Source organism: Monodelphis domestica, chromosome 3 (genome assembly GCF_027887165.1).
Source record: "Monodelphis domestica isolate mMonDom1 chromosome 3, mMonDom1.pri, whole genome shotgun sequence".
Taxonomy (NCBI): Eukaryota; Metazoa; Chordata; class Mammalia; order Didelphimorphia; family Didelphidae; genus Monodelphis; species Monodelphis domestica.
This window is the reverse complement of record NC_077229.1, coordinates 125670397-125684742: the sequence shown is the minus strand read 5'-3', so window position 1 is coordinate 125684742 and position 14346 is coordinate 125670397. Positions and strand designations below refer to the sequence as shown.

General features: G+C 33.2%; 1 protein-coding gene across 6 annotated transcripts in view; it reads left to right on the top strand.

The window, feature by feature from the left end:
• Positions 1-14346, top strand: part of EFR3A (EFR3 homolog A) — a 158049-nt gene that overhangs the window by 128617 nt on the left and 15086 nt on the right. For 5 of the 6 annotated variants that reach the window (XM_007488344.3, XM_056823078.1, XM_007488346.3 and 2 more), the window contains 3 exons: positions 4488-4579; positions 10819-10870; positions 14105-14208. In XM_007488344.3, coding sequence (XP_007488406.1) covers positions 4488-4579; positions 10819-10870; positions 14105-14208 — 248 coding nt within the window. Of the gene's footprint in view, positions 1-4487; positions 4580-6442; positions 6626-10818; positions 10871-14104; positions 14209-14346 lie in introns of those variants that run through there. The other variant, XR_008917500.1, reaches the window with a different exon arrangement.

The following is a 14346-nucleotide window of genomic DNA, read 5'->3' as shown; positions in this document are numbered from 1 at the left end:
GGAAAATATGAACTGTTTGTGTGGGATTAGGGATAAGAGTTCAAGTAGGGGTTAGAAAGAAAAAGGAATTTCATTTTGGCAGAGATCATTTTGCAAATTTTAGTTTTACTCCACTCTGCTTAGTCTTTAGAATTCTAGCAACCAGGAATGTATACCCCCCCACTTAAGGATTAAGTGTCAGGGAAGAAGGCCTATGACCAGCAAGCAAGTGCTAGCAAGTGACAAATCAGAAACAACTGATGGACCCCCTGGGCTGTCCTAAGCCAAGCTTAAGCCACCATTGGTACATGTGAGACATAGGAAGTGATGTAAAAGACCGCCTTTATATTTCGCATTGCTTCCTGTGAGAGGGATGCTTGGCAGACTTGGCCCAGGAACGCGACCCTGGAGGAGCTCAGTGTGAGACCTCAGATTACTTTCCTTTTAGACGGTCACCTGGTGAGTTATAAGGCTGACTCCCTTTTCCCTTGGCTTCTGGAGAGCCCCTTGGCCGAGGCCTCTGAACTCCTGCCTGGCTCAACCCGGACCAGAGTAATTCAATTCCCTTTTCCCTCTCTCTCTCACTCTTAATTTCTTCCTTCTATTATAAATAAACCACCATAACCATTCTGACTTGAGTATTTTATTGGGATTTAGAATTTAAATCCCTGGTGACCAACTAAATTTATATTCAGTCTCAACCCCTAAATTTACCCTTAATAATTTTAAATAAAGGGAGCAGGAGTCAGGAGGTTAGTTAACTCCACATATTGTTAGGATGAACATTGCCATCGTAGGTCAGTGAGATCAGTTTCTATGAGTCAATGAATTCAATTTCTTTGAAAAAATAGGGAGTAGCTGGTAGAGATGTCAAGGAGTTCTGCCATGTGTCTTTTTCATTAAACAGTTGATGACCTACTGAAATTTAACTCATATTTCATGCTAGCCTCTACAGTATCATCCTAGCATGGTGGTAGATGATGCCCATTTAAGAATGGAGCTCAGTTCCCAAGCTCCAAGTCCCTGGTAGCACTTGGCTCTGTAATACTTTTGATTCTCTGAGGCCTAGAATTTGTGTTAAATTTGAGTCTCCGTCAGAATGAGCCTTCCTTTGCTTCTGATGCCTACAAACTATTAAGTCTGTTGCCCACTCAAGGAGGAAAAAGAGCTTTGAAAGAAAATTTCTTTGCAAAATATTATTGAAGAGTGGAAAGAAAGGATACATTAAAGTTAATTCCAGTCTTTTGAACTTGAGATACTGAAAAAATATCTAGCATATAGCAGTAAGAATAGAGATTCCATTGAGATAAACAGGTAGTAGAAGGAAAATCATCTTAAAGGTAAGTTGTAGGGGCTATGCTCTCTCTCCCTCTAATGAAACATTGCCATGTTGTTTGTGATAAGTGGTGCTTGTGGTGATATGATGTGGTATAAACAAGTAAAATTATCCTTTGGACAGAATAATGGGATTAACTGGATCTTGGATGAAAGATGGAAGCTAAATATAGAAGATCTATAGATATATATATATATCTATATATAGATATATATATATAAAATAGTTGAAGCAATGAGATTGAAAATCTAATGTCAATGTAATAGAGAAAAGAACAACTCTTGAGCCCATAGGAACACACACATTATACAAAGTATCAAGAACAAAGAACTTAGGCAATGAGAAATGAGACAAATAAGGAATTCCAAAAGTTGAAAATATAGTTCCAGTATTATAGTTAATTGTTTAAGAAGAAATAGAAGAGGGAAAATTTCAGAGAGGAAAGGTTAACCACTACTTTTAAATGCCAAAAAGTCAAAGAGGATGGGAAATAGAAATTTTATTTAGTAAATTTAAAGGGTGCAATTTTGATAGTGTATGGTTGGAAGATGATAAAATATTAGTAGTGGCAATTGCAAAGAAACTATGATTATTAAATTTTCACAAAATTTGGCACTGAAGGTAAGATTGGATTTAGATATGATCATCTTTGGCAGTAATGCAAAAAAAGTCCCTAGTGGCCACAGAGGTTAGGTCCTACATAAATAAGAAATGGTATACAATAGCTAAAAATGCATATAACACAGAGGTCGCTTTTTAAAGATTTTTATTTAATTTCTTGTGATTTACTTTTTAGAATTTGTTATATCAATACATATATTAATACTAGTACAATTATGTTGATATCTTCCTTTGATAGTTTCTAGTTCAGTGATACTGGTTAATTTTCATAAATCATTAATGTAAGTTTGAATGTAAAATACTTCCCTTCCTAGGGGAATGTTTATTAAGGCACATGATAGAATCTTAAATATTCAGAGCTAGGCAGATATTTTTATAAAGAGCCAGATGAAACCATTTAATGGTCTTTGAAAACAAACTATAGCATTGAACCATAAATGAGAGTAAGGTTGTAAATGCTTTCACTTACGATCTAAGGGGAGAAAAATCAACAAGTACTATTGAGATCCCTAATGTGTTCATTGGTTTATTTTTCATGTCCTTATATGCAAATTTATTAGCCATGCAAAGGTATGTCTTTTCATTGACATTTGTTTTGAGGTCATAGTTTTCAATAATAATAATAATAGCTAATATTTATGTAGTGCCTACTCTTTGCCTGACACTGTGTCAGGTGCTTTATGTATATTGTCCCATGTGATCCTCAGAAAGTCCTTTGAAGTAGATGCTTTTATATCCATTTTATCAATGAAGAAATTGAAGCAGAAGTTAAATGACTTGGCTAGTATCACATAGTTTGAAGTCTATAGAAAATGAACCTTTTTTATTACATAATCTAATAAAAACTTTTCTTTTTAAATTTATAGTTCCTCCCTCCCATATACACCCTCAGTAAAAAGAATGTAAAAATATTTGGGAGGTATAATTTATTTTCTTTTATAGAGACAAAATTTTGGTGTTCAGATCAAGTCTGCATTAAATTATAAATGTTATAATCTTTTATATGCAACTAAGTAACTATTTTTTGAAGTTGCACAGAAGGGATATTTACATCATTATTTTTCTAGTCTTAGTTCATTTGCAAATTTAGTCATTAGCTAAAGGAATTTTAATAATTATGTTGTTAAATAGACTATTTTAATTTAATTTTTTTTAAACCTTTACCTTCTGTTTTAGAATTGATACTGTGTATCGGTTCCAAGGCAGAAGATCAGTAAAGGCTAGGCAACTAGGGCTAAGTTATTTACCCAGGGTTTTGCACAGCTAGAAAGTTTCTGAATATAGGTTTGAACCTAGATCCTTCTGACTCCAGTCCTGGCTCTCTATTGAGCCTCACTTCCCCAAAATAGGTCTATGTGTGTGTTTCACAAACATATTTTCAAGAAATATGCTGGTTTGTATTATACACAGGTTCACAAGGTGGCAGCAAAGTGTTGTTTATGGTGGCTCTAGTTCTCTAAATACTGTTCCTGAAAATTGTCAGTGATATCTTTTTTAAAGAAGAAATCATGATTACCTTTGTACTTAATGAATGTCTAAAACACTACAGTGAGAAATGAAATTTCTTCATCTGAGGGGAGATTTATAGAATAGAATAGAAGGTGGTCTTGTCAAACTTGAAGTAATAATGCAAAGGGATCTTGGGGAATTCGTTTTTTTTTAATGCTGGGGCTCCAATGCCCCAGGGATTTCTCTCTAATGCCATCTGAATTCTTTGCAGTTTAGTAAGGAATAACACAGTTCTCAGAGAATATATTAGACTAATACATTTTAAGTCTTTGAAAAATAGGAGCCAGGAGCCAGCTGGCTAAGGTGGTAAGTGTGGTCTCTTGGATATTATCAGTGGGATAGTATTATTATGGAATGATTACCTGCCATACTCATAACAAAAATTATTCATAAAATGTATCTAAAAACATTTTTTCTTTTATGAAAATTACTATATGAATTGTGTAGGGAACAGATTGAAATAGGGAGGAAGTTGAAGTTGAAAGGGCAGTTAAAAGTCTTTCATTAGTTAAGATGAAAGGAAATTTCTTTCCTTACTAGATCCTTACAATAGACAGTTGAAGAGTTGAAGAGAGTCTACACTGGTTTTGTGACTTTGTGAGTGGAGAGAAGGATCTGATTATAAGATATGTCATAGAAAAAGAAATGACAGTGAGTGTGGACTTGAAGATCACACTAAGTTACCATATGTGGATTACTGGAGGGATGGTAATGTTCTCAATAGCTATAGGAAGACAAAGAAAAAGGATGAGTTTAGAGGGGAAATTATGAAATCTGTTTTATAGATAAGTAAAATGTATGTTTGGAGGAAGAGTAATAATTAGTCAATTTGGAGAATAAAAAGACTACAGAAGAGGGGGTGATGAAGGACAAAGCTTATAACTCACCATCTTTAACACTGACCATATACTTGAATTTTCTTTTTCATATTTTTCCTTAGGTAGAGAATGTTAGTACTCTGTTTTTTAAAATATTAAAAGCAATATTAAAAATAAAAACTGAATTTTGTTTGTGATGGAGAAAAAATATTATTTTTTTCTAGATGAAGATCGACTTTCCAGACGGAAGAGCATTGTAGACACTGTATCCATTCAGGTGGATATTTTACCAGGCAGCAACCCTATTGATAATATGGTAGGTTTTTGAAAGCTAACCTGGGAACCTTATTTTGATGTCAATTGTTTTTGTTAATGTTTTCCCATAATGAACCTACACAGAAAATTATCAATGACTTATTTTTAAATAAAATAAATAGTATGCTATCAACTTTACCTTTAGTTAAATAGAAATATTTAAGACTTATAATCACTAAAATGATTTAGCTTGATCCTTTTAATGTTGAAAAGTAGTTTTATACATTTGTATAGGGTTTACATTTTTTTCCTATCTTTTGATTTTACAAAAGCATAATTTTCTAGTATTTCCTTTTCCAAACCACAAAGCCTTACCTTATGACAAAGAAATAATAGAGAAAGGAAGAGGAAAAAAAAGTTCAACAAAACTAATTAATCAAAGCTAATCATGTCCAAAACAGAGATAAGGTGTTGAGCAGACATCCTTCCTAAAACTATTTAAGCTTTATAGCTATGCTGCAAGATCTTAGAGAAATCTTGTAGTATAAGTTCATATTAGCCATTGTGGAAATTGTACTAAGAAATATAAAGTATTAAATCCACAGCACATCATATTTTCATATCATTTTATTAAGTATATTAGCCACAGATAATAGCATGGAATAGAATTATTCTGGGAATTTTTCCACTGGTGAAATTATAATTCTGACTTTAATATTATCAAGTAAAAAAGATTATTTATTAATTGACTTTTTTGAAACAATCATCTCAGTGTTTGCCCCTTATTTTGGAAAATATAGTAGCATAGCTATACTGCTACTGAATTTTCACCCATTCATGTAAACCTAATCATCCAACCAAGAAAATCACAATAATCAAGTAGAAATAACAGCTGGAAAATCTTTTCTCTATTTTTATGCAAAAATGTTTTACCTCTTTTAAGAAATTATTTACCTTTTAAGAAATTTTGTTGTTCACTTACACAGAATAAAGCATTAAAAGGGTATGTGTCCAAAGAGGGAAGGCCATTACCTAAAATCGACTCTGTTGTTACTCTTTGGCAATTCCCAGACTTTGAGGTTTCCTGATAGTTTATTTTTGTTGAGAATTGATCTTTCAGACAATGGTGTGGTAGCTAGGGGTAGCAATGGCTGTCTGGTTTGTATAATGCACTATTTTCACTAGTAGAAATATAGTGTCTGGCTTAAATCTTTTTCTGTTGTCTCCTGGCATTGACATGACTAGATTTTTGAAAGCCATGCCAGAAAAGCGAAAGCTCTGGCAGATCTTATCAACTAGGAAATGTTCCGTATACAATTCTGTAATGGACTATTAGATCTGTCATTCAAAAAGCAGCCTAGTTCAGAGAGTACCTCACATAGGCTGGCAACAGAATGATTATTTTTTTTTTTAAATGAAACTTACTCCCTTCATTGTCCTAGAGGGGTTGTGTCTGCATTAGTAATGCATTTCCAAGCATTAAAATGAGCTTTGAGGGTATCAAGAACAATTTGTTATGTTAAGCAATTGAATTTAGTCAGAAACCACCTTTCTCTACTTACATTTTTGTTTGCTTTAAAGCTAGTATCAACTTAATCTCCCATTAATAGTTGTAGTAAGTAATATCTCTTCTTTGGTGTTTATCTGTCTGGTTACTACTACTCACTTTTAGATTGGTTACTTTATAAAATATGTCTAAAAATAGTCTTTATATTTCATTTTTACTCACTTTTCATTTCACTATCTTTTATATATTTTAATATTTGGTTGATATTATTGAAGTAATGTGTAAGTTGATCTGAAAAGTCCATTTCATAGAGCTATTGCATGAAATATTCACATGGGGGGAAGTACTTCAGTGTTTTTTAACAGAAGATGAATTTTACATTAAAAGGCATTTATTACCATGTGTTCCCATTTGAAGCTCCTGTACTGCAAATTTGGTTCTATATTACTACAATAAAGGCAAACAAGTCACATCCAGGGCATCTGAATAGTCGAATATACTGCAGCATTAGATTCAGCTGAGCCAAACTCCAGCTTCAAACTTATTCACCAGGACAGCATTCAGCATTAAACATATTGGAAATGTTTTCACTAATACAAGGTAACAGTACAGAGGTTCCAGTTAGGCAATAAATACAAAATTTTTAAAAACATGGAAAAGGGCAAATAGGTGGATTCTGGAAACTGTAGGCTGCTAAGCTTGTTCTTTATGCTTTGCAAGATTCTAGAATGGATTTGTGAGCATTTATAAGAAATAGAGCTGATTACTGAAAGTCAGTGTGGATTTGGTAAGAATACTTATCAGACAGACAAGTATGTCTTGATTTTTGCGAGATATTTAATAAGATACCTTTCCGTATCCTTGTAGACAAGATACAGTTTTCTTCATACATTCTAGCCCAACTGTCCAACTTGCTATTCCCTGTACATGGCATTCCCTCTCTCACTGTCAGATCTTTACACACATTCCTGTTTTCAGAATTTCTTCTCTTTTCACATCTGCCTCTCCAGAATTCTAAGCTTTTTTTCAAAGCACCAAGACTTTAATGATACCCCCCACCCCAATTAGGGCTTTCTCCTTGTCCCTTCTGCCTCTTACAAAAAATTTACTTCATATATGTTTTATATTGAGATTAAGAATAGCTTAGTAACTACACATTAGCTTATGGCTCTGAGTAATTCACTGAATGTTTCAGCTCTTTAGGCAACTCTCTGAAAAGAGAAGTTATAGAGAAGGTGCCAAGCCTACATTGATAAAGGGAGTTAGCTTGTTTGATGAATAGTTCCCACAACAATAAAATCACTGAACCAATCCTCCATTCTATGTTTTACATTGAGTTATATACATAAATATTTTCTTCTCAATAGCATATAGCTAAATAGTCTAACATCACTTTTTATTTTAAGAAAATTAAAAATGTTAATATTATTTTAAATAACATTTGTGTGGGGGTAGGGGGGTATTTAAGTAGCCATGACAGTTTCCAGTGTCGGGAAGACCTGAATTAATGCTTCACAGCTTATACCTACTGTGTATCTCTGTGACCCTAGACAAAATACTTAACCTTGCATTGCCTTAGAGAGATAGTGACAAACACAGACACAGACAGAGAGAATGAGAGAGACACACACACACAAGTCCTCTCTCTGTTTACTTTAAGAAGCATGACCAGAGGGGGTAGCTGGGTGTCTCCGTGGATTGAGAGCTAGGCCTAGAGATGGGAGGTCCTAGATTCAAATCTGGCCTCAGACTCTTCCTAGCTATGTGACTCTGGTCAAGTCACTTCATCCCAATTCTAAGACAGAAGTTAACTGGTCAAAAAAAAAAATACAACTAGATTCAAATGCGCTATTTTCACAGGCTTTTATGACATACAAGTTACATTTTTTTGAGGGTGTTTAGGATTAATTTTAGCAATCTTTTTGGTTACCAAACCTTTGGGTTGTCTTTTTTCCTAGTCTTTGCTATCTATGAATTATTTTGTCAACTCTTACTGTGCTTTGCATTCTTTATTTGCCTTTAGTTTGTTTTAAAGTGAGTGAATTGAACTAATAATCTTAAAATGAAAGAGTAGATGAAGGAAATGGAGTAGTCCATAAAAGAATAATAAATTGACTTTAATGTACTATCAGAAAAGCTACTGTCTCTCTTTTTCCCAAGCTCAACTATATTAGCCCAATGAATGATTAGTGTGCAGTTGTGAATATGATTTTCTTTTGCTTTATATAGTCAGAACCTAGCTTACAAAAAAGAAATCACTATTTGATCCTCTTCACAGTTTTTCCATTTTCAGAAACTTCTATTTCCTATTGCCTCATTTCCTGTTGCCTGTTTAAAAAGGGATGAGGAGGGTTGTAGTCAACTCTTGATTAAGAGAGACATTTTATGAAGTATAACTTTTTTTTGCTTTTGTATAGTTATATTTTTTTCCTTTATGCTTAAGGTGCTTGAGTTGACATTTATTATAAGAATAGAAATCTTGAATATCTGTGTTGGAAAATTGTTTTGTTCAAATGTATTTTAAAATATACAAGTTAATATATAAAACCCTTTGGTGGGAAAAAACTTTGAAAGGTAATGTAAATTACTTTAAGAAATTATATGAAAAAAAAATTCAAAGAGCTTTAAATCAAATGAATAGATAGTTAAAACTCTACTATGTTCCCTGCCAGGTGCCTTGAAAAAACTTATATTCTGCTATGGAATTCTTTTCTGGATCAGATTCTTGCCAGCATAGGAAATAGTGCTGGAGTGGAAATTATGGTCACCTTGAAGGGAAATAACTCACTGACATATGTCCTAGATTTAGTGCATCAGATTTTAAAGGGTCAAAAGAAAGGCTAAGCAGAGTTCTGAGGAATAAATTGTGTATAGGAGAGATGGAAAGCAGTCAAGAATGATATTCTGAAGGCACAAAAAAGGACAATTGTATTCCAGTAAGAGAAGGAAGATGACTTGTCAAATGAAACTAATGTAGAAGATTAGAGAATTTATTGACCAACTTTAACTGAAAAGTGAAGGGTACAGCTGTGCACATGTACAGTGGAAGCAATTGTAAATAATGTGAGTAGCTATAGTATCATCTCATGCTTTTATAAGAATAGTATGAGGAGTACAAAATCTTAGAATAAGCAGACGAAGAAAAGTAAAAATTGTATAATTTGCATTTTCCTTCTTTTTTTCTGTGCCAAAGAGATTTACCAGTGAGACAGTTGATATCTAGGATAAGCAAGGAGAACAGAATCTACAAATTATAGACCAATACACTCTACTTTGGTTCCTGGCAAAATTCTCAATGTATTTCTAGTGAGTTTATTAAAAGGAAAGGGGAAAAAATATATAACACAAATAACCAATAAAGAACCAGTATTGATGGACTAATATTTGTTTTCAACATATGAAGATTGGCTTCAATTTTGTTGAATTGAACAATAAACATAGAAACAGCATAATTTGGGATATCCTTCAAAAGGATAGACAGCTGATCTCAGAATCAGGATGGCCTAGATTCAAGTCTGTCTCTTACACAAACTACCTATGTGACCTATGACAGTCATTTAGCCTTTCAATGTTCTAGTAAGCTCTTGGACTCTAAATTACCGAAGAGTTTCCAGACTCCGTTGGTAGAGGAAGTTTCAGGGATAGCCAGCATCTTGATAAAAATAGCCAGCAACTGATAAAATGTCAATGAAATACTAAGGATAAGATAAATCATGGGTTTCTCTTGTCCTTCAGTTATGTTGAAGAATATGCATGGATTTATAGGTCTTTGCTTAGCCACACTTAAAAAGAACTTACTAGAAATACTCTTATCAACCATTTGTAAAGGAGTTAGATGTTTTAATTGTATATGTTACAATCACTTAGGAGTCTGGATGAAGAGGGAAATGGTAAGCAAAGCAGGCACAAGAAAAACCACTTACAGGCTGAATTTATGCCACCTTTTTATGAACTATTGTCCCTGTCACTTAGCCTTGCGACCATGGTTCCTTCAAGGAGAAGACTGGAAGGTAGATGCCTACATGGGAAACTCACCATGCCTTTTCCTATTAGTGAAGAATGACTGGGAATAACAATACCTTAGATTGTTTGCTTAGCAGGAGAGTTCTTTTAACTAAACTGCTCCATTTCTTGTTTAAATGATGTAAAGGCCCTTGGGGTGAAGACAGAGTAGAGTGAACTAAAAGTATTGTAACAAATGGTAAAGAATCTCTCTGCTGGGCTAAACTGGAGAGTGGAGATAGGTAAAATGAGATTGTGAACCCAAAAAAAGAATCTGGAAAAAATAGTGAAGCTATAAATAGGAGAATCTTAGCTAAAAGCAAGAGTAGACAGAGACCAGTGCTTTATCCCTATACATTGGATGGAATATTTTGGCTTTAATAGATTATTCTGCTCTTAGGGAGCATCACATTAATTAAAATAAAACTATACCTTTATTCTTCTGCTTATCTTAGGGGATACCATATATTGCAGCATAGCAGGTGATCCTTATCTATGCCAAACATAGATCAGTTCCAATCAATTTATCTAAATTGCAATTTTATTATTAACCACATGAATTTTTTAATTTACAATAAAATAACCTTATTAAACAGAGGGTTATTGGCACAAGCAGTTTTTAAATAAATTCTCCAGCTTCTCTTTTGCTCTATTTGGCATTCTGTGATTTGAGTAAAGGAAAAGAAAAAAAAACTACCTTGAATATTCTGAGATCACTTATGACTAGAATACAATGACATTTATAGCAGTCTCTTCCTCAACTAATCTCTATTTAAATAATTTTTTTCCAGGTCAGTACTACCACTGAAGAAATAACCTTTGAAGCATTGAAAAAAGCAATTGGTGAGATTTGGAGAACTTTTATTTCTCTAGTAATTTTTTAACATTCAGCTTTATATTGATGTTTGTTTTAGATGTCAGAAGCAAGGATCAAAGAATACTATTTTATTGTCTTGTTAGACATACAGTTAATTTGAAGCTATATCATCTGAGCATCTTAAATCATTTTCTCAATATGGGAAGGTTTTCTCTTTTAACTATTGTGACTTTTCTAGAAAAAATTATTAAAACTTTAGCTGGCATTTGCATAGTATTTGAAGATTTACCAAGTGACTAAACATTTATCTCATTTGACCCTCATACATAACCCAGTGTACTAGTATGCCCTTGACAGTGGGGATAAATTGTTATCTCCATTTTATATATGTGAAAAATGAGACTCATAGTGACTTGTCTAGAATCATATAGCTAATAAATATCAGGAATGGGATTTGAACCTAGATAAATCTACCTAATTTTAACACTCCTTTTGTTATACCACATTACCTCTAAGTAAACTACCAGTTAACTAGAGGTCAGATTTCTAGCAACTCTGGAACAAAGTCGTAATTTTTGAGTAAATAAAAACAAACAGTGGTACCAAGGTCCATTCCTGCACTCTTCGAAAGAGGCAGGGGGAGGGGAGTACTGGGTAGCTCAGTGGATTGAGAACTAGGCCTAGAAATGGGAGGTCCTAGGTTCAAATCTGGCCTCAGACACTTCCCAACTGTGTGACTCTGGGCAAGTCACTTAACCCCTATTGCCTAGCCCTTACCCCTCTTCTGCATTGATTCCAAGACGGAAGGTAAGGGTTTAAAAAAGAGAGAGAGAGCCATGGATCCCACCTCAGAGTTAAAAGGGAATTTTGAATTGCAAATAAACATTAATAACAAGAGAAGCAGTAGGGACTGGTTACGTAGAAGAACTAGATAATACTGGGATAGAAGGAAATAGTGGTACTGGGCAACAAGTAGTCCTTTTTACCTCATTAGTTCCTAACAGTACCATTGTATAAGCAATTATATAAAATATTGAACAGTGTAGATTGATGAATACCCCCAAATCATTCAGAAAAAAATTAAATTAGATTCAATACTCTTAAAGAAATGAAAAACAATTATCTATAATTCATTTTAAGGTTTCTATTCAAAAGTAAATGAATTTTTTTAAAATCAGTGCTTTAAAAGAATATACTTTAGCTATTTAGAACAATTAAACCTAGATTTTCCGCAACGCATTTTGAAAGTTCCCTTTTGTGTTAGTGATGTTCTTGCTTTCTGTAACTTACATGTAGCCTTTTTTTTGAACGACCACTTCTGATTTTGCTTCTCAGTGATTCTTTCAAATAATTTTCATCATTAATAATGCTCTCTTCCAAAATCTTCATTATCAATTTTCTTTGTTAATAATGCTCTTTTCCAAAAATTGTCATTATTATAGTTCACTGCTAGCTAGAAAAATAGCATGGATATCTCCTAAGTAAATCCATTTTGCATAATTTTAAATTTTGATAAATATGGGAAATTGGTGATTGAAGGGAGAGCACTTCTAAAACAGCATTTGTGAATGGTAGATATTCACGGTAGAACTTCCAGTATTCCAGGAAAGGTAGAAGATGGAAAATAACTAAGGATGCAGAATTTAGAGATAGAAATTTTCCTGTGATACTTGTATGCTATACCCATTTATCTACTTTCTTTAACAAAAATTTTCAGTTCTGTAAGATTTTTGTAAAAAATTTTTTTTAAAGAAAATTGGAAACAGTTTATATAGCAATACTACTTTTATAGTTATTAAAAGTCTCTGGTCCTCAATTTCTCTCTGAGGAGATTGAACTAAAGGCTGTTTTAGTGCCAAATACCACTAAACTAATATAAGTTGAGGAATACTTATTCCTAGCCTAAAACTAATTGGAGATATGAAAGTCGCCCAACAATTTATAGAAATTCAAATTTTTTAGTATTCGTTTCCCCCTCTAATTTGTTTGCTTTGTGAAGCCAGAGATCAGCATGATGGTTTTCCTTACCCAGCCCACTCATATGTCTAAAAATCTGTGCAGATTATTTGTGAACTTGTAAGTATGGCTTGCTTTCTACTTCAAATCATAGAGTGAGAAAATACAGTTATAGTGATGAAACAGCAATAAACTATAAAATAACTTCCCTGTCAGAGTAATGGATGTTTGTAGACAATGAATTGATCATTGGAATGAGAGCCAACAGATATTTTGTTCTCTTATCTATTTCATACTACTATCCCAAACTGATATTATCTTGAGGAAAAGGCACTTAAAATGTGGATCAAGACAATAAAAGCTGATAGCATGTGATTTCAAATTCTATTAAAATCTGATGAAAAATTAGTACATTGATTTAAATCAGTTCAATTCCATATCTCTACTTCATTTACTCTACTTAAGCAGGTAGTTGGTGGATCAGTGTAGAACTTGGCTTGAAGTCAGGAAAAAACAAGGTAGCTTCAGCTTCTGAGTATCTTTATGTTCTTGGGCAAGTCACTTGGCTACTATCTCCCTCATGTTCATAAAAACGTGCTTTCTAAGGTTATCAAGGATAAAATAATTTGTTTTTTTTTTTTGTAAAGCACTTTACAAAACTTAAAATGCCATCATTACACTAGTGATGATTATAACCTTTAAAACTGAAATACAAACTTAATCTGTGTGGTGAAGCATAATAATAAATAGATTCAGTTATGGTAGTAAAAAAATTCATTCCTGATTTGTTTCGTGTACTGATATCTTTGTAATATTAAGAAATCTAAAGTAAAGGCTCACAGTATAACCCTATGAAGGATTTAAGGAAGTCTATAGGCAAAAATCCTGCAGCATGTGCAGCAGGAAAAGTAGGAATGACTTGGTATCCACAGTGGTAGGGGAGATGTCCACATCTCTGAAAACACAGGTTGGATCACAACTGGAAGTAAAATGTCTATAAATTTAGTAGATAAACCAAAAATGTAAACCTGGTGCAGAAGAGGACTTACCATTCAAGTCTCCTTATTTGTAGTCTACTCTTTTACCTAATAAGCCTTCTAAATATGTTCCTATGCTTAGTTGCAATCTGCGAGAAATTTCAGGGATGTTGTGTTTGTTATCTTTTAATCTCAGCCCCACTTTTAAATCAGTGTAGCTCCTAACAGTAATCATGTATGTTACTATATTTGTGAGAAATGTATTGCTATTAAAGGTGCTTTTGAGGTAACTAACTTGTAACTTGATCCATTTTTATATTTTTAAAGATACCAATGGAATGGAAGAACAAGAAAAAGAGAAGAGGCGCCTTGTGATTGAGAAGTTTCAGAAAGCACCTTTTGAAGAAATTGCAGCTCAATGTGAAACTAAAGTGAGCACAATTGTGTTTTGGAATAATGGCAGAACCTTTTTTAAGTAGTTCTTTTTTTTTTCTCTTTAAATAATATATAATATTCAGTAAAAATACAAATGAGAAATTCCAAATAGAACTGATGAAATTGTATAGAAA